At 43.8% G+C, this 22,087-nt stretch overlaps 1 protein-coding gene across 5 annotated transcripts in view; it reads right to left on the minus strand.

The window, feature by feature from the left end:
- Positions 1–4,342: 4,342 nt before the first annotated feature.
- LOC115134164 (ras association domain-containing protein 7-like) overlaps positions 4,343–22,087 on the minus strand; it is a 66,896-nt gene continuing 49,151 nt past the window's right edge. For all 5 annotated transcript variants that reach the window (XM_029667864.2, XM_029667862.2, XM_065022471.1 and 2 more), the window contains 5 exons: positions 16,486–16,711; positions 14,929–15,902; positions 6,347–6,521; positions 6,165–6,272; positions 4,343–4,683 (listed from right to left, as the gene is read on the minus strand). In XM_029667864.2, the coding sequence (XP_029523724.1) occupies positions 4,652–4,683; positions 6,165–6,272; positions 6,347–6,521; positions 14,929–15,902; positions 16,486–16,588 (1,392 nt within the window). In that variant the 5' untranslated portion in view covers positions 16,589–16,711 and the 3' untranslated portion in view covers positions 4,343–4,651. The remainder of the gene's footprint in view (positions 4,684–6,164; positions 6,273–6,346; positions 6,522–14,928; positions 15,903–16,485; positions 16,712–22,087) is intronic.

Raw genomic sequence — 22,087 nt, forward strand, 5'->3', positions numbered from 1 at the left:
TCATGGGACTCACTCCGTCAGACAGCCATCATGTTGATTCTCACAGATATACACAGAGAGGGAGAAGGGTGGGACTGGGTCATCTGACATGGGTTCAGAGAGGAGGACTGTGTAACGTGAATAGAGTCCAGAGTCGGGGTCAGCTCACTGTTTATGATATCACTTACTGCAGTAGTGATATCACTAACAAGCTTCATTACAGAAAGGCAAACTGAATAGACATTTGACTTTTCATCACTATCTACTTAGCTAAATACACTATCAGGGCGGTCGGTAGCCTAACGGTTAAGAGTGTTGGGCCAGTACCCGAAAGGTTGCTGGTTTGAATCTCCGAGCCGACTAGGTGAAAAATCTGTTGATGTGTCCTTGAGCAAGGCACTTAACCATAGTTGCTCCTGTTAAGTCGCTCTGGATAAGAGTGTCTGCTAATTGAATTTTAAAAATGATTGTACGGTCCTAGTTCTGCACTCTGTCATGTTTGCATTTTATTTTCCATGTTCAAATACCACGGCAAGTCACTGTGGTTTGAGGTAAGAGCAGGGGCCTGGACTAGAGTATGGGAAGTGTTGAGTATACGGCATGAAGAAGCACTTGAGTAGAGAGTTAGTGTGCGTTAAATGTGCATGTTCAGCTATCGTGTGAGAGGACACGTCAGCATAGCATAGTAGACTTCATAGCAGCTGGTGCTAGGTCACATGTACTGTATGTGTTCTCTACCTCTCTCCCCACCAAGGGAGACATTTTGGTAACAGATTGTATGAGCAACATTATGTGTATAATGTATTTAATGTGCTTTCTGTCACTCACAGTGTATTGGAAGTGTTGCCATAACCATTAAAAACAGCTCTATATAGCAGCCTTTATAAAATGTATGAATATCTATCATAAATGTGAAATTCATTAAACTAGCAATGGTCATCCAAATTGTTAAACGTTTTTAAAAACAACTCTAATAAATGCAAGTTGGACAATGGATGAAGATACTCCAACATTTTGTAATTGTTATAATTGATCAGATATTGAGTGATTTATAGCACATAACATGTTCCTACCGTATTATTGACTGTATGTTTGTTTATTCCACTCTGTGTTGTTGTATGTGTCGAACTGCTTTGCTTTATCTTGGCCAGGTCGCAGTTGCAAATGAGAACGTGTTCTCAACTAGCCTACCTGGTTAAATAAAGGTGAAATAAAAATATAATAAAACTGGCACAGACAAATAATGAATGGAGTTCTTGGATTTTGGTGGGAATACAGGTATTCAATTCAATGCCATATATCACTTTTTTATGCACTCATCTACACTCAGTGGCCAGTTTATTAGGTACACCCATCCATACTGAACAAAATTATAAATGAAACAATTTCAAATATTTTTCTGAGTTACAGTTCATGAGGAAATCAGTCAATTGAAATAAATAAATTAGGTGCTAATCTATGGATTTCATATGATTGGGAAAACAGCATACATCTGCTGGTCACTGACACCTTAAAAAAATTGGCCTCAGGATTTCGTCAAGGTATTTCTGTGCATTCAAATTGCCATCGATAAAATGCAATTGTGTTTGTTTTCCGTATCATATGCCTGCCCATACCATAACCCCACCACCACGGGGCACTCTGTTCACAACGTTGACATCAGCAAACAACTCGCCCACATGACGCCATACACGTGGTCTGCAGTTGTGAGGCCGGTTGGAAGTACTGTCAAGTTCTCTAAAACCACGTTTCAGGCGGCTTATGGTAGAGAAATTAACATTAAATCCTCTGCCAATTGCACGCTCCCTCAAAACTTGAGACATCTGTGGCATTATGTTGTGTGACAAAACTGCACATTTTAAAGTGGCTTATTATTGTCCCCAGGACAAGGGGCACATGTGTAATGATCATGCTGTTTAATCAGCTTCTTGATATGCCACACCTGTCAGGTGGATGGATTATCTTGGCAATGGAGAAATGCTCACTAACAGGGATATAAACAAATTTGTGCAAACATTTTGAGAGAAATGCATTTATATTTTTGTTCGGTGTAGTACTGGGTCGGACCCCCCTTTTCCTCCACAACAGCCCAAATTATTTTTGGACTTCTATAAGGTGTCGGAAACGTTCCACAGCGATGTTGGTCTATGCTGACACGATGGCATCACACAGTTGCTGCAGATCGGACGGCGGTACATTCATGCTGAGAACAGCCTATTTCATCTCAGCCCAAAGATGCTCTATTCAGTTGAGGTCAGCAGGCCACTCAAGTAAACTGAACTCACTGTCATGTTCCAGGCAATGTTTCTCCGCTCCTCAATTGTCCAGTGTTGGTGATTGGATTGATGAGTTGTGCAGTTCAAGATGCCGTTCTGCACACCACTTTTGTACAGCGCTGTTATTTGTCAGTTTGTGACCCACCTGTTAGCTTGCACGATTCTTGCCATTCTCCTTCGACCTCTCATCAACAAGCTGTTTTTGTTGTCCACAGGGCTGCTGTAGACTAGATGTTTTTTTGTTTGTCGCACCATTCTCGGTTAACCCTAGATACTGTGGGGTGTGAAAAGCCCAGGAGGCCGGCCATTTCTGAGATACCGGACCTGTCACGCCTGGCAACGACTATCATTCCAAGCTCAAAGTCGCTTAGGTAACTCATTTCGCCCATTCTAACGTTCAATCGAACAGTAACTGAATGCCTCAATGACTGTCTGCCTGCCAAGTGACTTACTGTCTGTAGGAGCAATCCATATTCGGGAACGGGGTGGTGTACATAATAAACTGGCTGGCGAGTTTATACATTTTGATATTGCATCAGCTATTTGTTTATATTTTGTGTTAAAATATGCATAATTTGCATAAATACAACATGTGTATTTGCATATATGAATATTAACATAACAGGGCTGCAACCACCAAACACCTACTCTATCTATCCTACCAGCACTCACCTGCTCCGTCTAACCTACCAACACTCACCTGGGCTGTCTAAACTGCCTCATTAATTACTGTTGTTGTCATGTTCTCTTTCATAATTCAACAAGTGTGTCTGTTAGAGACAATTTCGACATATTTGTATACAGAACATACAGAGCTCCATGTACGTGTGTAAATATATTAAATATTAATGTATATGATGAAATATTAGGTATTAACCTTTATGATTTTTATATTTACCTGATTGAGATATATTCCTTTGTTATTAGCGAAATTTTGTTTGTCTCCCCCTCTTGTCCACTCATTGTACTGTGGTAAATGTGTTAGTGATAAAGTAAAGGCAGGAAGTTGGGACTTTGGTGGAGAGTGTCCTAGCTAGACGCGGGAGCAGTATAGTCGTTTGGCCATACATGCATACAAACAGGCCATATTATGTATTTTTCATGTCAAGTAATCTAGACTTTAAATTGATAGGATAATCATTTTTTGATGTTAGATTTAATAAGAATAAATATTTTTGTTGCACCATAACCCTGGACCTCATTGAATGTGTTTGCGAACTTCGAATGTGGACGGACTGTATGCTTCCGAAACAAGGCCAGGGCAGTGTCTATGTTCAATTGGTAAGGAAGCCACTAGTGTCAATAGCAGGATACCCTCGGATTAAAAATCTACATGCTTGGTTCTAGATTACATATATCTAAACATACAGTACTTTACATTGTTTGCGAGATCAAACATAATATCACTATAATCCGAGTATTCATTTTCGGAAGTTGTTTTCATTTTAGCGCATCTAATTTGTAAAAATGTCAACTGTTTTAAATTATTACTTTGTTTATTTTTTGTGGAATTAAAAACCCATCAAAATACATTTTCCTTCCTTCTCTTTCTTGTGATTTAAGTGTCGAGAGGGTTCATTAAATCCCCAACGAAGCTTTAGAGTTCTTATAGATTCAACGGAAATACAATATATTCCATTGAGCGCATTTCAGCCATTAGTGTGTTTGACAGGTCATTACAAACGCTTGTAACGTTAACGGGGGAAAACGAGAGGCACAAGCAAAAGTATGAAAGAGCCGCAGGAGTCAAATGAAAGTAATCAATCCAGCGAGATTTAAGTGACAAGTAGATTTTTGCACCCCTCAATCACAGGAAATCGATGGCTGAAAGAGATCCTCAAGTGGGCGGGGCATGCGCGTTCTACATCATTAAACAGTGCCTCATAGAAAGGGTGACTGGAGTTTTGAGTCAGCGTTATGCACTAGCATGTGAAATATTCAGAGTTGGACATTCCCAACAGTGGCCCATCCTTGCCATATCTTATTGCATCACTTAACCAGGCCTGTAGATGCAAGTATATATTATGCAACTATGATGTGGTCTTGGGGAGGATTTAACGGTTTCATTCAATCAAAACAACAGGAAGTTTATCTAACACACAGTGCACAATATTTTATTATATTTAAATACACAAACAAAGTAATAATTCTCCAGGTAAAGGTTTTCCTAAATCATTTTACATTTCATACATAGGTACTTTGCAGTGTACAGTAGCAAAATGCTATAAATATATTTATGTGCTAGTATATACACAGTATGTATATAGTATATGTGGTAATCTGGATGATAATAATAATAACAGACAGTAGGTATAAAGACAGACAGGGGTTAAATAGAATGTGTTGGTGACATTAAGTAAACAGTGAACAACTCCTTGGCCCTGCCGTTCCTTGTTTTATCTCCATGACGACTCTCTGGATGTCACGACTGCAAGACACACAAAAATAAGTTGGGATGATGTCTCCTTTCATTTGGTTTCGAAAACACTTTTCTTGAAAACAATTTTCTTGTTAAGGTGGAGGGAGAGCTTGGTAGATAATTGTAAATCATTCCCTGGGAGTGGGCAGAAGTTGGCCCTAACCACTGATTCAGGGTCAGTTCTTATTTAACCACCTAATGGATTGGATTAGGGGCATCTGATCAAGGATCTGTGGTGAGGCAACTTCTACCTCAAGCATGCTACCTCTATTTCCCCACTAAAGCCAGAGAAACCGCCAAAATACCCCAGCAACCAGGAGGGAGCACGAGCACACACACACACACACACACACACACAAATAAACCCAACATCACACATACTAGGCCATGGCCATGTTTCAATACTTCTGAAATGCATTGTTCCATTCTCTGTCCTTAGAAGAAATGACTAATATGAAATATCAGAACTAATGTGAAGGATGCATGTTTTAAGTATTCAAACAGGGCCCATGACCTCACACAGAAGAGAGAAGGGACTGTGCAATACATCTTACAGCACTAAGGTCAGGCTCTCTCTTTCTCTTTGGAAGTCAAAGGTCACCAACATACAAGGCAATAGGGAAGTAATCCCCCAAACAGAGACAGAAAAAGGCTCTCTGGTACAACCAAACACAATTGTATTTTACACTACAGTCAGAGTGGTCAGTCATTGAGCCACATTTATCGATTGTAAGCAGCACAAATTGGATTTTTTTCCAATAAAACGTCTGCATTTAAATGAGGCCCACTCTTTTAAACAGAAATAGAGTGGTTACAGTGTAATAGTGTGTTTCTGTTGTGTGTGGAGAACAGGCCTGTTGTTCTGCGGGTGGACAGACACCCTGCGTCACTGGACTGACTGGGGGGGAGAGAGGGGAGGTGGGGACATACTGGGGGGGGGGGGGTCAGGAATAACTCACAGCTGCACCACCCGCCTGAGTGTTACAGTCCAGCTGGAGTAGAGGGAGCAGTAGGAGGCAGAGCTACTGTTAGTCCACAACACAGAGAAACAGAGAACGACTGGCAGAAACAGAGAGAGACTGACAGAAACAGAGAAAGATAATGACAGAAACGGAGGGAGAGAGACTGACCGAAAGAGAAAGAGTGGGGTTGAGAGAGAGAATCGGAAAGTAAGGGAAAAGGGGAGCGGGTGGAAAGAAACAGAGAGAGAAGAGAGAATGATTGTAGATGGACCAATATAACAGATAACCAGAATGATCAGATAACCAAATAACATTAGCGGCGTAAGGGGCAGTCAGAGGACAGCAAAAGGTTAAGGGAAACCTGGGGGGGCTGGTAGGGGGATGGGGGATCCATGCTTGGACCTCCACCCTTAGTACCAGAACAGATGGGTGTGGTCGCCAGGCATGGCCCAAAAAGTCAAGCTAAGGCATGGGAAGGCCGGAGTGGGACAGGGCGGGGTAGTGGCAGATAGTGTCACACATACACACCCTCTGGGTGGAGGCTGGACACCAGCGGGTTCTGCAGGTTGCGGGGGTGTCCCAGGAACTGCTTGGCTGTGGGCCGGGGTGGTGACTCTGAGGGGAGCAGGCCCAGGCCTGGTGGAGAGAGACGGAGGTTAAGGAGGAGCAATCTTCTGTGCGAGATTGAGAGAGAGAGTGTGTGTCTGTACCTCCATTTCTGTATCTTTCCTGTAGCATATGAGCCAGTTCTAGCTGGTCCAGCTGGTCGCTGAGGTCTGTGCGTGAATGTGTGTGTGTTGGCAGGACTCCCGCCTGCTGGATGAACTGCTGCAAGTTACACTGCCTCAACTCCTTGTTCAGCTCCTCCAACTCCTCCTGCTTCTCCTGGGGAGGAACACAGAGAGAGGGGGGTGGGGGACACAGTTGATGATTCTATAGGCATAGGTGTTGGATAGGTCTAAAGTTAGGTTTGGGCTTCAATTAATAGATCTCTTCTCATTCTCTTCGTTTATCTCATTCTATTATTATTATACACCATTAGATATGTGTTTGACACTGAAATGTACATCGGACAGGTTCAATAATATTTGGATTTAGATACATATGATTAAAGAAATGGTGAGATGTTTCTATTGCATGAATCACCTCCTTTGTTTTCTAGGACTACCTCCCAAATATGCAAGCTGGAATATAAAACAACCACAGATATACAGCCAACTGGAAGACATGAAATGTAATTTGCAAGGTTACTTAGGTTACTTAATCATTAGAACAAACACAGACTGGCTGATGTTGGGATTTCAAAGGCTGTAATTCATATTCCCGCCACAAGAGTACAGCAACATCCACAGCATGCATCTCAGAGGTCAGATGCTTATCATCATTAATGAACAGCCAGCCAGCCACCTACTGTACACATCTAGAAAGCCACTGCTAGCTGCAAAAGTCTAACAATCCTGACCATACAATTCATAAGCTTGTAACGATCAGTAAAGTATGTTTTGACCATAGACACCCATCAGTTTGAATTTCTGACTTAGAATATGTGGACAACTACAAATACCTAGGTGTCTGGTTAGACTGTAAACTCTCCATCCAGACTCGCATTAAACATCTCCAATACAAAATTGAATCTAGAATCAGCTTCGCAACAAAGCCTCCTTCACTCATGCTGCCAAACATACCCTTGTAAAACTGACTATCCTCGACTTCGGCGATGTCATTTACAAAATACCCTCAACACTCTACTCAGCAAATTGGATGCAGTCCATCACAGTGCCATCCGTTTTGTCACCAAAGCCACATATACTACCCACCACTGCAACCTGTATGCTCTCGTTGGCTGGCCCTCGCTTCGTATCCGTCGCCAAACCCACTGGCTCCAGGTCATCTATAAGTCTTTGCTAGGTAAAGCCCCTGCCTTATCTCAGCTCACTGGTCACCATAGCAGCACCCACCTGTAGCACGTGCTCCAGCAGGTATATTTCACTGGTCACCCCCAAAGCCAATTCCTCCTTTGACCACCTTTCCTTCCAGTTCTCTGCTGGCAATGACTGGAGAGAACTGCAAAAATCACTGAAGCTGGAGACCGATATCTCCCTCACTAACTTCAAGCACCAGCTGTCAGAGCAGCTCACAGATCACTGCACGTGTACATAGCCCATCTGTAAACAGCCCATCCAACTACCTCATCCCCATGCTGTTACAGTGGTGCAAAAAAGTATTTAGTCAGCCACCAATTGTGCAAGTTCTCCCACTTAAAAAGATGCGAGAGGCCTGTAATTTCCATCATAGGTACACTTCAACTATGACAGACAAAATGAAAAAATCCAGAAAATCACATTGTCGGATTTTTTATGAATTTATTTGCAAATTATAGTGGAAAATAAGTATTTGGTCACCTACAGACAAGCTAGATTTCTGGCTCTCACAGACCTGTAACTTCTTCTTTAAGAGGCTCCTCTGTCCTCCACTCGTTACCTGTATTAATGGCATCTGTTTGAACTTGTTATCAGTATAAAAGACACCTGTCCACAACCTCAAACAGTCACACTCCAAACTCCACTATGGCCAAGACCAAAGAGCTGTCAAAGGACACCAGACACAAAATTGTAGACCTGCACCAGGCCAGGCTGGGAAGACTGAATCTGCAATAGGTAAGCAGCTTGGTTTGAAGAAATCAACTGTGGGAGCAATTATTAGGAAATGGAAGACATACAAGACCACTGATAATCTCCCTCGATCTGGGGCTCCACGCAAGATCTCACCCCGTGGGGTCAAAATGATCACAAGAACGGTGAGCAAAAATCCCAGAACCACACGGGGGGACCTAGTGAATGACCTGCAGAGAGCTGGGACCAAAGTAACAAAGCCTACCATCAGTAACACACTATGCCGCCAGGGACTCAAATCCTGCAGTGCCAGACGTGTCCCCCTGCTTAAGCCAGTACATGTCCAGGCCCGTCTGAAGTTTGCTAGAGAGCATTTGGATGATCCGGAAGAAGATTGAGAGAATGTCATATGGTCAGATGAAACCAAAATATAACTTTTTGGTAAAAACTCAACTCGTCGTGTTTGGAGGACAAAGAATGCTGAGTTGCATCCAAAGAACACCATACCTACTGTGAAGCATGGGGGTGGAAACATCATGCTTTGGGGCTGTTTTTCTGCAAAGGGACCAGGACGACTGATCCGTGTAAAGGAAAGAATGAATGGGGCCATGTATCGTGAGATTTTGAGTGCCCTTCCATCAGCAAAGGCATTGAAGATGAAACGTGGCTGGGTCTTTCAGCATGACAATGATCCCAAACACACCGCCCGGGCAACGAAGGAGTGGCTTCGTAAGAAGTATTTCAAGGTCCTGGAGTGGCCTAGCCAGTCTCCAGATCTCAACCCCATAGAAAATCTTTGGAGGGAGTTGAAAGTCTGTGTTGCCCAGCAACAGCCCCAAAACATCACTGCTCTAGAGGAGATCTGCATGGAGGAATGGGCCAAAATACCAGCAACAGTGTGTGAAAACCTTGTGAAGACTTACAGAAAACATTTGACCTCTGTCATTGCCAACAAAGGGTATATAACAAAGTATTGAGATAAACTTTTGTTATTGACCAAATACTTATTTTCCACCATAATTTGCAAATAAATTAATTAAAAATCCTACAATGTGATTTTCTGGATTTGTTTTGTCTGTCATAGTTGAAGTGTACCTATGATGAAAATTACAGGCCTCTCTCATCTTTTTAAGTGGGAGAACTTGCACAATTGGTGGCTGACTAAATACTTTTTTGCCCCACTGTATTTATTTTGCTCCTTTGCACCCCAGTATCTCTACTTGCACAATCATCTTCTGCACATCTATCACTCCAGTGTTTAATTGCTATAGTGTAATTATTTTGCCACTATGGCCTATTTATTGCCTTACCTCCCTTATCCTACGTCATTTGCACACACTGTATATAGACTTGTTCTATTGTATTATTGACTGTATGTTTGTTTATTACATGTGTAACTCTGTTGTTGTTTGTGTTGCACTGCTTTGCTTTATCTTGGCCAGGTCGCAGTTGTAAATGAGAACTTGTTCTCAACTAGTCTACCTGGTTAAATTAAGGTGAAATAAAATTGAACTAGGTGGAAGAGAAGACAACACTGGTCTTTCCAACGTCAACCTTTCCTCCATCAATTAAACATTGACACACAAAAGCAAACTAATCAATTAACCCAATCGACTTTCCACTTGTGCCTAGTCAACAATGTCAGAGCAGTCGAGAGAGAGACAGACAAAGAGGGGGGTCCTCTGGAAGCAACGTCAGCACAAGAACTGATTGTCAGAAGCTTCATGAAATGAGTTTCCATGGCCGAGCAGCCGCACACATGCCTAAGATCACTATGCACAATGCCAAGCTGGAGTGGTGTAAAGCTCACCACCATTGGGCTCTGCATAAATGTAAACTTGTTCTCTAGAGTGAGAAATCCCGCTTCACCATCTGTCAGTTTGAAGGACAAATCTGGGTTTGGTGGGTGCCAGGACAAAGCTACTTGCCTGAATACATAGTGCCAACTGTAAAGTTCGGCGGAGGAGGAATAATGGTCTGGGGCTGTATTCCAGTGAAGGGAAATCTCAACGCTACAGCACACAAATGACATTCTAGAGATGATTCTGTGCTTCCAACTTTGTGGCAACCGTTTCAGGAAAGCCCTTTCCTGTTTCATCATGACAATGCTCCCGTGCCCAAAGCGAGGTCCATACAAAAATGGTTTGAGATCGATGCGGAAGAACTTGACTAGCATGCACAGAGATCTGACCTCAATCCCATCAAACACAATGGGGATGAATCAGAATGCCGACTGCGAGCCAGGCCTAACCGCCCAACATCAGAGCGCAACCTCACTAATGCCCTTTTGACTGAATGGAAGCATGTCCCAGTAGCAATGTTCCAACATCTAGTGGAAAGCCTTCCAAGAAGAGTGGAGGCTGTTATAGCAGCAAAGGGTGGACCAACTCTATATTAATGCCCATGATTTTGGAATGAGATGTTCGACGAGCAGGTGTCCACATACAGGACCATACAGTACATGACCAGAAGTACCAGAGATGAACCAGCAACAGTCCTGATATAGTCCTGTACCAGAGGTGGACCAGCAAGCTTTTTGAGGTCTGTTTGGTTTCTGTTCAATAATCGGTTGAGGTCATTCCTGTGCAATGAAGAAGTAGGCCAACTAGGAACTGGGTACACTTTTGTGAGTTGCGCAAGACGTGAAAAGTGGCGCTGGTTTGTTTTCATTCCTGTATTGAACACAGATTGCCCTGTCTACAATTTTATTGATTATTAACGTTTAAAAATACCTAAAGTTGTATTATAAAAGTAGTTTGAAAAATGTTGGCAAAGTTTATAGGCAACTTTTGAAATATTTTGGAATTAATCGAACAAAAAGGACCAATTGTGATGTTTATGGGACATATTGGAGTGCCAACAAAAGAAGCTTGTCAAAGGTAAGGCGTGTTTTATATTTTATTTCAGCGTTTTGTGTAGCGCCTGCAGGGTTGAAATATGCTAACCCCTTTGTTTACTGCTGGTGCAGATGGTGCAGGCTATCAGATAATAGCTTCTTATGCTTTCGCCGAAAAGCATTTTAAAAATCTGACATGTTGGCTGGATTCACAACGAGTGTATCTTTAATTGAGTATCTTACATGTGTGATTTAATGAAAGTTTGAATTTTATAGTATTTTATTTGAATCTGGCGCTCTGCATTTTCCCTGGCAATTGGCCAGTTGAGCCATTTGCGTCCCGCCTATCCCTATTAAGAACAAATTATTTTTTGCAATGATGGCCTACGAAAAGGCCTCCTGCAGAGAGATGGGGGCTGGGATTTAAAAAAATCTTTATATGACAAAACACACATCACGACAAGAGACACCACCACATAAAGAAAGACAATAAGATAGCATGGCAGCAATATGTGACAACAAAGCATGGTAGCAACACAACCCGGCAGAAACCCAACATGGTAGCAGCACAAAACATGGTACAAACATTATTGGGCACAGACAACAGCACAAAATGCAAGGTGGAGACAACAACACATCACGTGAAACAGCCACAACTGTCAGTAAGTGTCCATGAGTGAGTCTTTGAATGGAGATGGAGATAAAACTGTCCAGTTTGAGTGTTTGCAGCTAGCTAGCTGCAGCGAACTGAAAAGAGGAGTGACTCAGGGATGTGTGCGCTTTGGGGACCTTTAACATTCTCCGTGTTGGAGAATGGAGTGGATGGATAGGGCTGCCGTGCTTCAAGCTCTTAGAAAACTTTGCAGTATTTTGTTTTTTTTATGTGTTAGGAGATGTTAGGAGATACTGGTTGTACCCCCTGCGACTATTAACGTATTGCTTCCGGACAAGCTAAACATCTTCTTCGCCCGCTTTGAGCATAACACAGTGCTACCGACCCCGTCCACTACCAAGGACTGTGGGTTCTCCTTCTCCGTGGCCAATGTGAGTAAGACATTTAAGCATGTTAACCCTCGCAAGGCTGCCGGCCCAGACGGCATCCCTAGCCGCGTCCCCAGAAAATGCGCAGACCAGCTGCCTGGAGTGTTTACAGACATATTCAATCTCTCCCTATCCCAGTCTGTTTCCACACATGCTTCAAGATGTCCACCATTGTTCCTGTACCCAAGATAGCAATGGTAACTGAACTAAATGACTATCACCCCACAGCACTCACTTCTGTCATCATGAAGTGCTTTGAGAGACCAGTCAAGGATCATATAACCTCTACCTTACCTGACACCCTGCCCCAATAGATCCACTGACGATGCAATCGCCATTGCACTGTACACTGCCCTATCCAATCTGGACAAGAGGAATACCTATGTAAGAATGCTGTTCATTGACTATAGCTCAGCATTCAACACCATAGTACCCTCCAAGCTCATCATTAAGCTCGAGGCCCTGGGTCTGAACCCCGCCCTGTGCAACTGGGTCCTGGAATTCCTGACGGGCCGCCCCCAGGTGGTGAAGATAGGAAACAACATCTCCACTCCTCTGATCCTCAACACTGGGGCCCCACAAGGATGCATGCTCAGCCCACTCCTGTACTCCCTGTTCACCCATGAGTGTGTAGCCACGAATGCAACCAACTCAATCATCAAGTTTGCCTGATTAACAACAACGACAAGACAGCCTACAGGGAGGAGGTGAGGGCCCTGGGGGTGTGGTGCCAGGAAAGTAACCTGGCACCACACAACCCAACGTCAACAAAACAAAAGGAGCCGATCGTGGACTTCAGGAAACAGCAGAGGGAGCACCCCCCTATCCACATCGATGGAAAAGCTGCGGAGAAGGTGGAAAGCTTTAAGTTCCTCTGCGTACACATCACTGACAAACTGAAATGGTACACCCACACACAGTGTGGTGAAGAAGGCGCAACAGCGCCTCTTCAACCTCAGGAGGCTGAAGAAATTTGGTTTAGCACCTAAAACCCTCACAAACTTTTATAGATGCACAATTGAGAGCATCCTGTCGGGCTGTATCACCGAATGGTACAACTGCACCGCCCGCATCCGCAGGGCTCTCCAGAGGGTGGTGCGGTCTGCCCAACCTATCACCTGGGGAAAACTACCTGCCCTCAAGGACACCTACAGCACCCAATGTCACAGGAAGGTCAAAAATATCTTCAACAACAACCACCCAAGCCACTGCCTGTTCACCCCGCTATCATCCAGAAGGCGAGGCCAGTACAGGTGCATCAAAGCTGAGACTGAAAACAGCTTCTATCTCAAGGCCATCAGACTGTTAAATAGCCATCACTAGCACATTAGAGGCTGCTGCCCTATATACATAGACTTGAAATCACTGGCCACTTGAAATAATGGAACACTTGTCACTTTAATAATGTTTACATATTTTGCATTACTCATCTCATATTTATATACTGTATTCTAACCTATTCTACTGTATTTTAGTCTATGCCGCTCTGACATTGCTCATCCAAATATTTATATATTCTGAATTCCATTACTTTAGATTGTGTGTATTGTTAGATATTACTTGTTAGATATTGCTGCACTGTTGGAGATAGAAACACAAGCATTTTGCTAAACCTGCAAAAACATCAGCTAAACACGTACGTGAAAAATAACATTTGATTTTGACAGAATGTGACTGGCAGAACGGGTGTTGTATGTGGAGGTTGAGGGCTGCAGTAGGTATCTCAGATAGGGGGGAGTGAGGGCTAACAGGGTTTTACAAATAAGGTCAACTTGTGACTGACGAAATAAGGGTCAGTCATGACTATATAGACCACAGACTTAATCAAAGTCCCACTCCTACTCAGCTGACAAACTGATACCAAATGAGATTTTCATGGTCTTATAATCCGTTTTCATAGCATGCCAATAGCACAGTCATTACTTATGGATCACAATGAGATGGGTTGCAATGGTCTAAGAGTGCCAATGGCCCCGTCTTAATGTGGGATGTAGCAAATGCACTCAACCCAAATGAAATACATTAGAATATCATTAGCTACATACAACAACATCGTCACTGTCTCCAACTAGCAGCAAACACTGACAGACCTGCTTGTGGCAAAGTCAAGCCAAGAAAATGCACTTGTGCAATGGATTAATGACCTTTATTCAGTTTTTATTTATTTTTCTCAATTTCAGATACAAGAATATAAGGAAGTACAAGTACTGTCAATGTGATACAAATGAGAGTACAGATATGGGGGAGTGTATCTAATCAGTCCAGATGAGAACTAAGCGGTCACAGCCAATCATACCAGTCAAGCCAGTTCAGCCAGACACCCCAAAGGGGTCCCATTACAATTCATAGCAAACATTCATACATTTAGGTACACGTTTGATTTAAGTACAAAACATTGTGTAAATGGTAAGCATTTTTCTCCCCAATAAATATAGGTTTTCCCATCACAATTGGACCGAGACCATATTTATTTGTTTGTTGAGTGTCCTTGCACTGATGAATGTATGTGTGTGCGTTTGCTGCAGTGTGCTGACAAGAGGGGGTGAGAGATGGTAGCTACACCAGTGGTTCGCAAAATGTTTTGATAAAGTGTTTCAAATGTTCCTATGATAACACGATTTGGCTTGATCAAGGATCCTTGGCTCACTTGGTTTCCCAGGTCTCAATCAGTTTGTCCCACAGCACTGACCCACCATTTGGGAACCACTGAACTACAACCTTCTCGTGGATACTGAATAGGAGTGTGGGTAAAGGAGACTGCGATCTAAACCCCTCTCTCCAGGGCCCTACCCTCTCTCCTTACCTGCAGCAGTGACTCAGCCTTCCCCAGAGCCCTGTCCGTCTCCGATAACTCCCCCTCCAGCTCCTCGCTGTGCCTCCCCTGGCTCTGTAGCTCCGCCCTCATCGCCCCTAGCGACTCCTCACCCCCCGCCTGATTGGCCCTCCCAACATGGGCACCACCCCCAAGGTTCTCCCGTTTGATGGCCTGCTCCAGCTGGGCGGAGCGAGACGAGAAGTCGTGGAGTCGCCGGCCGCAGTCGTCCATCTTGGCATGGAGTTCCCCCAGCCTCCTCCTCATCTCCCTCTCCCTCTCCACCTCTGCCTGCAGCTCTTCCTCCCAGAATGTCTCGTGGGCCAGCTCGGCCTGGTTCCTCCTGGCTGCCTGCTCCAGAGCCTCCATCTCCTCCTGGAGGCGAGCCTCTGGGACAGGGGAAGGAGAGGAGGCCGGGGAGGCCCTGTTCCTGGACCGAGAGTCTCTCTCCATGGCCTCCAGCTGGGCCTCAAAGGCCCTCAGCTTCTCCTGCTGCTGAAGAATCTGCCGGAAAACCTCCTCTTTGGACGGGCCCACGAGAGGGGAGGGAGAGGGGGAGTGGGAGTGTGGGGAGGGGGAGGTAGCATGGTGAGGAGGAATGGGGCTGGGTGAGGACCTCTCTTTGGGGGAGTCGCAGGGAGACTTCCTAATGAGCTGCTTGGCTTTGGTTCTGGGGGAGTTGGAGGGCCCCAGGTTAAAGGTGAGGGACTTCTTGGGCTGGGTGCGTTTGAGGGGCTCTGGTTCGGGGTGTTTGGGCAGGGAAAGAGGGGCGACACGGTCCTGGGTGGAGCCAGAGCCAGACCCTGGTCCATCGCTGCTGCTGGGGCCGGTGCGGCGCAGAAAGAACTGGACGTCGTTGCCGTGCTGTCCCAACTTGGCCAGGGACTCCAGGGGCCTTTCGTTGGCTAACAGCTGCCTCTCTGAATCTCTCAGTCTCTGGATCAGCACGTAGCGACCCGTCTGACCTGTGGCAGGAAGAGAGAGTCAGAAAACTGAAACATAAAATTAGCACAAATCATTAACAGCTCGTTGCACTCTCTCTGGCAATGGGCATATGGCTAATGTCTATACAAGACTCTAAACTCTAGTTCTTCAGTCCTTAACTCAACTCTCTCTTCTCTCAGCAATGACAAATATAAGTCTTATACAATGTGTAAACATGTTCAAACAAACTGAAATGAGGACAAGCTCTCCCTAATGACCTGGCAGTGGGGTTTAGTTTTTGGCACTGCAGTATGTGGCTTCAATACAGCCTGAGGGTGTGGTGACAGAAGCTTGCTCCATACCAAGTCGACCCCTAGCACCATTCCCCCTAAGCACTTCATTGAGGTCAGAAAGGAAGGATAGGTGGAAGAAATAAATAACACAGTGGTCCCACCTTACCCGATCAGTGGGATTTTCACCATATTGCTTATGCCCATCCTATTCTTTGAAATCTAAAGTGCCTATGGTGTAGTAGGGGCTAGTCAGGGTTGGTTTGGAAAGAGCCGTAGGGTTTAGAGGGAAAGAACTTGCTCCCCAGAGAGGAAGAGGGACTGAGATACTGACCAATGGCCTGAGCCAGTGCGATGACCACATCCTGGCAGGAAGTCTCCTCTGATAGGCCACAGACCACGCGCACCACACCGTCCACCCACACCTTCAGTTCCATCTGAGACGCGATGCTAAGAAATGCAATGAGGACTTCTGTTCAGATCCGCTTGGCTCGGTTCGGCTCAGTTCAGCACTGCAGGGTACTACTGACTCCTCTCTGCAGGGTACTACTGACTCCTCTCTGCAGGGAAGAGAAACATGGATAATAAAACATTTAAAACTCAAAACCAACCAATTAGTCACAGTACAGAAATTCATGTTACACAGAACTTGTCAAACGTCCAATGTTATCTAGCCAAAGGGGGTGAAAAAAGTCATCCCTCGAAACTAGCAGAATAACATTGTTGCTCAGTTTAACACACCCGACACGCAGCTGTGTCACACACAAATAGCCCCTTTCTCTCTCTACCCTCTGTTGAGTATTGAAGCTATGGGTTTATACATCTCTTCTACAAGCTCTATACGTAACAGAGCCTTATTGACGTCAGGCCCTGCGTATGTGTGACTGAGGTTTAGATTTTCATTACAATGCCCCTGGGGAGCTGAGCGGAGCCGAGCGTTGCATTCATGAAGTTTCCTGTTGGTTAGTTGGAGCTCTGGTGGTACCTCACGGATCGGAGAGCATCAACTCAGATCTGTAACCCAATTAAATGCTCCGCTGCCCTCCTTCAAAGACATTATGACAGCTTAGTGCTGAGAAGAGCACAAGCAGAATGCACCATAGCCACTCGGTGTGTAGGTGAGAGAGAGAGTGTGTGTGTGTGTGTGATCTACTTAGATGCTTCCCACCAGTAACTGACCTGGCAGACCTGGAACTTCAGAGACTGTCACTGGGAAGAGCAGCAGGTATCCTAACACAGGAGGAGATTTAGGCCTAAGTGGATTTCACAACGAGGAACAGGAACAGCACTAACCACCCCCCTGCTGTGTGCCGTTTTATGACTTTACTTCATCTGTATTCCACAAATAACAAGGCAATAACACACATTGCCTGACTCAAAGTCTATAGCCTTGGGTGGTAAAGTACACACACAGACCTACAACTTTTATTAATGATAGTAGTAGTAGTAGTAGGCTATACAGTTTCTCATTTGGCATATGTAAGGCCATACACACTGATCTGGCAGTGTGACTCTTACATAAGTTATGTCAACATGAGTAATAGGTCAAATGACCCACTTGCTCTGTAACTGGCCCACAGCACAGCTAGTGTTCGAGCTCAAACCCCTAGCCTAGCACCTCCTCTCTCTGAGGTGTTTTTACTCAAATCCTCCATTATCTCCTCCTCAATGACTGTTGGCTGTGGTCGTCTATAGGGGAGCTGCCCAGCAGGAATGCAGGACTTCATCTGATGATCACAAGAATTCCATATTTCTTAACAAACCGTTATTATAACGGTTTATATACCGTCGCTAGCTCCCCTACCTGCGACCTTGCTACCCCCAACATTACTCATGTGTTATAAAACAGGCCACTGGGCGAGCTGGGAAGCAACAGAGCTTATCACAACACCACATACAGAGAAGGAGTCACAGCTAGGGCTGTTACGGTGAGCGTATTACCGCCACACCGGCAGTCAGATGCCAAGTGAACGTTTCGTCACGGTAATTAGGCTTCTCCAAACTCTGATGCTGCTGGTGCTCACTAATAGCCTACCAAACTTACTAACTGCCTGGTACTCAACATGAGCTCATGTTGCACAACATTTCGATAGGCTATGCAAATGCGTGAGAAAACAGAGTGATGCCCTCTATTAAAAAGAAGAGGATTCCATCAGCTTTCTATAGGCTAGGCCTACTATATTTATTCACTTTTGATAATGGTGTTTTCCCGCTAATGGAACATTCCTGCATATAGCCTACTGCTGTGTGCGCATTGCTGCGCTTATAATGTGAATAAATAGCCTAATAGTTTATAAACATTTTAAGCTAAACGTTCTGATCTGTTGCATCCCACAACTCCCAGACTATGTTTAGAATATTTATTTCTCGCACAGAATAGGTCAACTTTTGTACTATGGGGGATAGTTGATTGGGTGGACAACGGTGGGTGGACCCACCGCCATCTTTGTGGTAGTAATTAGAAGCTAACATTTAAATTTAAATGTCAGTGGTGTACCAGCTAAATTGCAGTGGTCTGAAGGGATAGGTCCATTCTATGAATTCTATTTATGATTGAAATGACACCCACCCGGTATTCAAGAGCATGTTGTGTCTCAACCGATAGCGAGCACAACACAAAAACCTCAGATGATGTAAGGTAGGTCTAAGCTACAACATATGTGAATTATAAAAAAATCAAAAACCATACATTTATATTTAGATAATTGACTTTAAAAAGTTAAATGTCATAGTTTTTATAAAAAACTTTAAAATTAAAATAATTTGACAACCCTATTTGTACGCTTTAAAATTTTGAACACCTTTATCTCCTGAATGTTTTGACATTCAGGTAACAAAAAGTCCCTATCTGACCACCTCTTCCATGGGCAAACGTATATGGAAAGTTTGTTTAAATTAAAAGCGAAGATGTGAAAAAGTGATTGGATTCAAATGGCTTTACCCAATTATGACTCATAATAATGACTCACATATATCTCACAACGGCTGAAGATATAACATGTTTCTAAAACACCACGCGGAGAGAGCGGTCGCTAAGTGCATTGTTGGAGCATGTGTCAATACTGATATTATCAACATAAAGGGAGTGCCTGCTCTTGGATCAGCATTCAAATCTTTACTTAACATTATTTCACAATACTGATGACGGAGGAGCTCCTAGAGAGATATTACCACCTACGGCTGTAAATATTGAGGCAGCTTATTCTAATGCTTACCCAATAAAAATGCACTAAATCACCAATTTGGCACATCATTGAGCACGTTAGGTTACACATCATGAAATATATTGCGACAAATGACAGTACATGTAGCAAAACAGAACTCAATTGATTGAACATGAAATGTATTTCACTATGATTGAAATGGGCCTATAGCCTACTATTTATAATTTAATGCAGTCATCTCGGTTTTTATTTAAACCATCTTTTTATACGTCGATTGTTTATAACAATTGCAAAGACATGGGCAACTTTATATTTGTACTCAACTTTGTTCTGAAGTTATTGGTGGTCACAGAGAGACAGATAAACCATGTGATTCTATGCTTAGCAGAGATCTGTGTATAAAGTAATGCGGGAGAGCAAAAAAGCATCTAACTACGCACTTAGCTGCTCTACAAGTGGTCTGAGGCAGACGTTAGATTACAAGCGTTCTCAAGTGCAATGTTAATAATGATGATTTTGGGAAACCGCTCATAGATTTCATTATGCTCCTACGAACATTCTAACGGTGAAATTAGCCTTAAGATGCTTTTGGGAAACTGGACCCAGGCCGAGAGCAGTGGAATACCACCTTGTGTGTGTGTGTGTGTGTGTGTGCGTGTGTGCGAGTGAGAGTGAGAAAGACACTGGAACAAACTCTCCTTTGTCTGTGAGAGGACTAAGAATATGACACATATACAGTAACCCAGTAAATGTAACATGGTATCCAACACCAACTCCCCCTGTCAGAGCCAGGCTCTGTGCCCTTTGAGATACACTGCTCATCACACTCAGGAAGGAAACCGTAACAAATACAGCATCTGAATTCTCCAAAATGGCTTCATTTCCGCATCACTGGCAATGATCCTGCAGAACTGGACGATAGATGAAAGCAAGTGTAAAAGTATATATAGGTCTCCAAAGATTAAATTTACGTGATCTAGTGTTTTCAGATGGTTGTAAAATAAGGTGAGGAGATGAGGTAAGGACAGAGGTATCTGTGCCCTGACCCCTATCCAACATCTCTATCTTATCTAGCATGACAAGCTCTCCTACAGCACCTCACCTGGCCAGGCCTTATTGGCCAAACAAGCCCTGGTGTGTTGGGGGGTTGTGTGTGACAGGTTCTCACACTACCTATGACGCCATGTGACAGCTTAGGAGTTGTGTGTTCCATGAAGATATGTCATTTTCCCACAAAAACATACCTCTTAGTCAGTGAAATGTGATCAACAGGAAATAAACCAGCCACACAGTCTCATGTTACTTACTGCCTGGCCATTGTCACTGTCAGTCTGTCTCAGGAACAACATGGCAGATATCCAGTGGTGTAAAGTACTTACATACACATCAATTAAAGTACTGCTTCAATAGTTTTTTGGGGGGCATCTGTACTTTACCATTTATATTTTTGACAACTTTTACTTCACTACATTCCTAAAGAAAATAATGTGCTTTTTACTCAATACCTTTTCCCTGACAACAAAAGTACTTGTTACATTTGGAATGCTTAGCAGGACAGGAAAATGGTCCAATTCACACAGTTGTCAAGAAAAACATCCCTGGTCACCCTTATTGCCTCTGATCTGGCAGACTCATTAAACGCAAATACTTAATGAGTGTTGGTGTGTGGCCCTGGCTTTCTGTAAATTAAAACAATTAAAAATGGTTTAATTTGGTTCTTAATATAAGGAAGTTAAAATTATTTGTACTATTCCTTTTTTGATACTTAAGTATATTTTAGCAATTACATTTACTTTTGATACTTAAGTATACAGTATATCACAAAAGTGAATACACCCCTCACATTTTTATACATATGAGTATATCTTTTCATATGACAACACTGAAGAAATGACACTTTGCTACAATGTAAAGTAGTGAGTGTACAGCTTGTATAACAGTGTAAATTTGCTGTCCCCTCAAAATAACACAGCCATTAATGTCTAAACCGCTGGCAACAAAAGTGAAAATGTCCAAATTGGGCCCAAAGTGTCAATATTTTGTGTGGCCACCATCATTTTCCAGCACTGCCTTAACCCTCTTGGGCATTGAGTTAACCAGAGCTTCACAGGTTTCCACTGGAGTCCTCTTCCACTCCTCCATGATGACATCACAGAGCTGGTGGATGTTAGAGACCTTGCACTCCTCCACCTTCCGTTTGAGGATGCCCCACAGATGCTCAATAGGATTTAGGTCTGGAGACATGCTTGGCCAGTCCATCACCTTTACCCTCAGCTTCTTTAGCAAGGCAGTGGTCGTCTTGGAGGTGTGTTTGGTGTCGTTATCATGTTGGAATACTGCCCTGCGGCCCAGTCTCCGAAGGGAGGGGATCATGCTCTGCTTCAGTATGTCACAGTACATGTTGGCATTCATGGTTCCCTCAATGAACTGTAGCTCCCCAGTGCCGGCAGCACACATGCAGCCCCAGACCATGACACTCCCACCACCATGCTTGACTGTAGGCAAGACACACTTGTCTTTGTACTCACACGTTTGACACCATCTGAACCAAATAAGTTTATCTTGGTCTCATCAGACCACGGGACATGGTTCCAGTAATCCATGTCCTTAGTCTGCTCGTCTTCAGCAAACTGTTTGCTTTCTTGTGCATCATCTTTAGAAGAGGCGTCCTTCTGGGACGACAGCCATGCAGACCAATATGATGCAGTGTACGGCGTATGGTCTGAGCACTGACAGGCTGATCCCCCACCCCTTCAACCTCTGCAGCAATGC

Source organism: Oncorhynchus nerka, linkage group LG9a, assembly GCF_034236695.1.
Source record: "Oncorhynchus nerka isolate Pitt River linkage group LG9a, Oner_Uvic_2.0, whole genome shotgun sequence".
Taxonomy (NCBI): Eukaryota; Metazoa; Chordata; class Actinopteri; order Salmoniformes; family Salmonidae; genus Oncorhynchus; species Oncorhynchus nerka.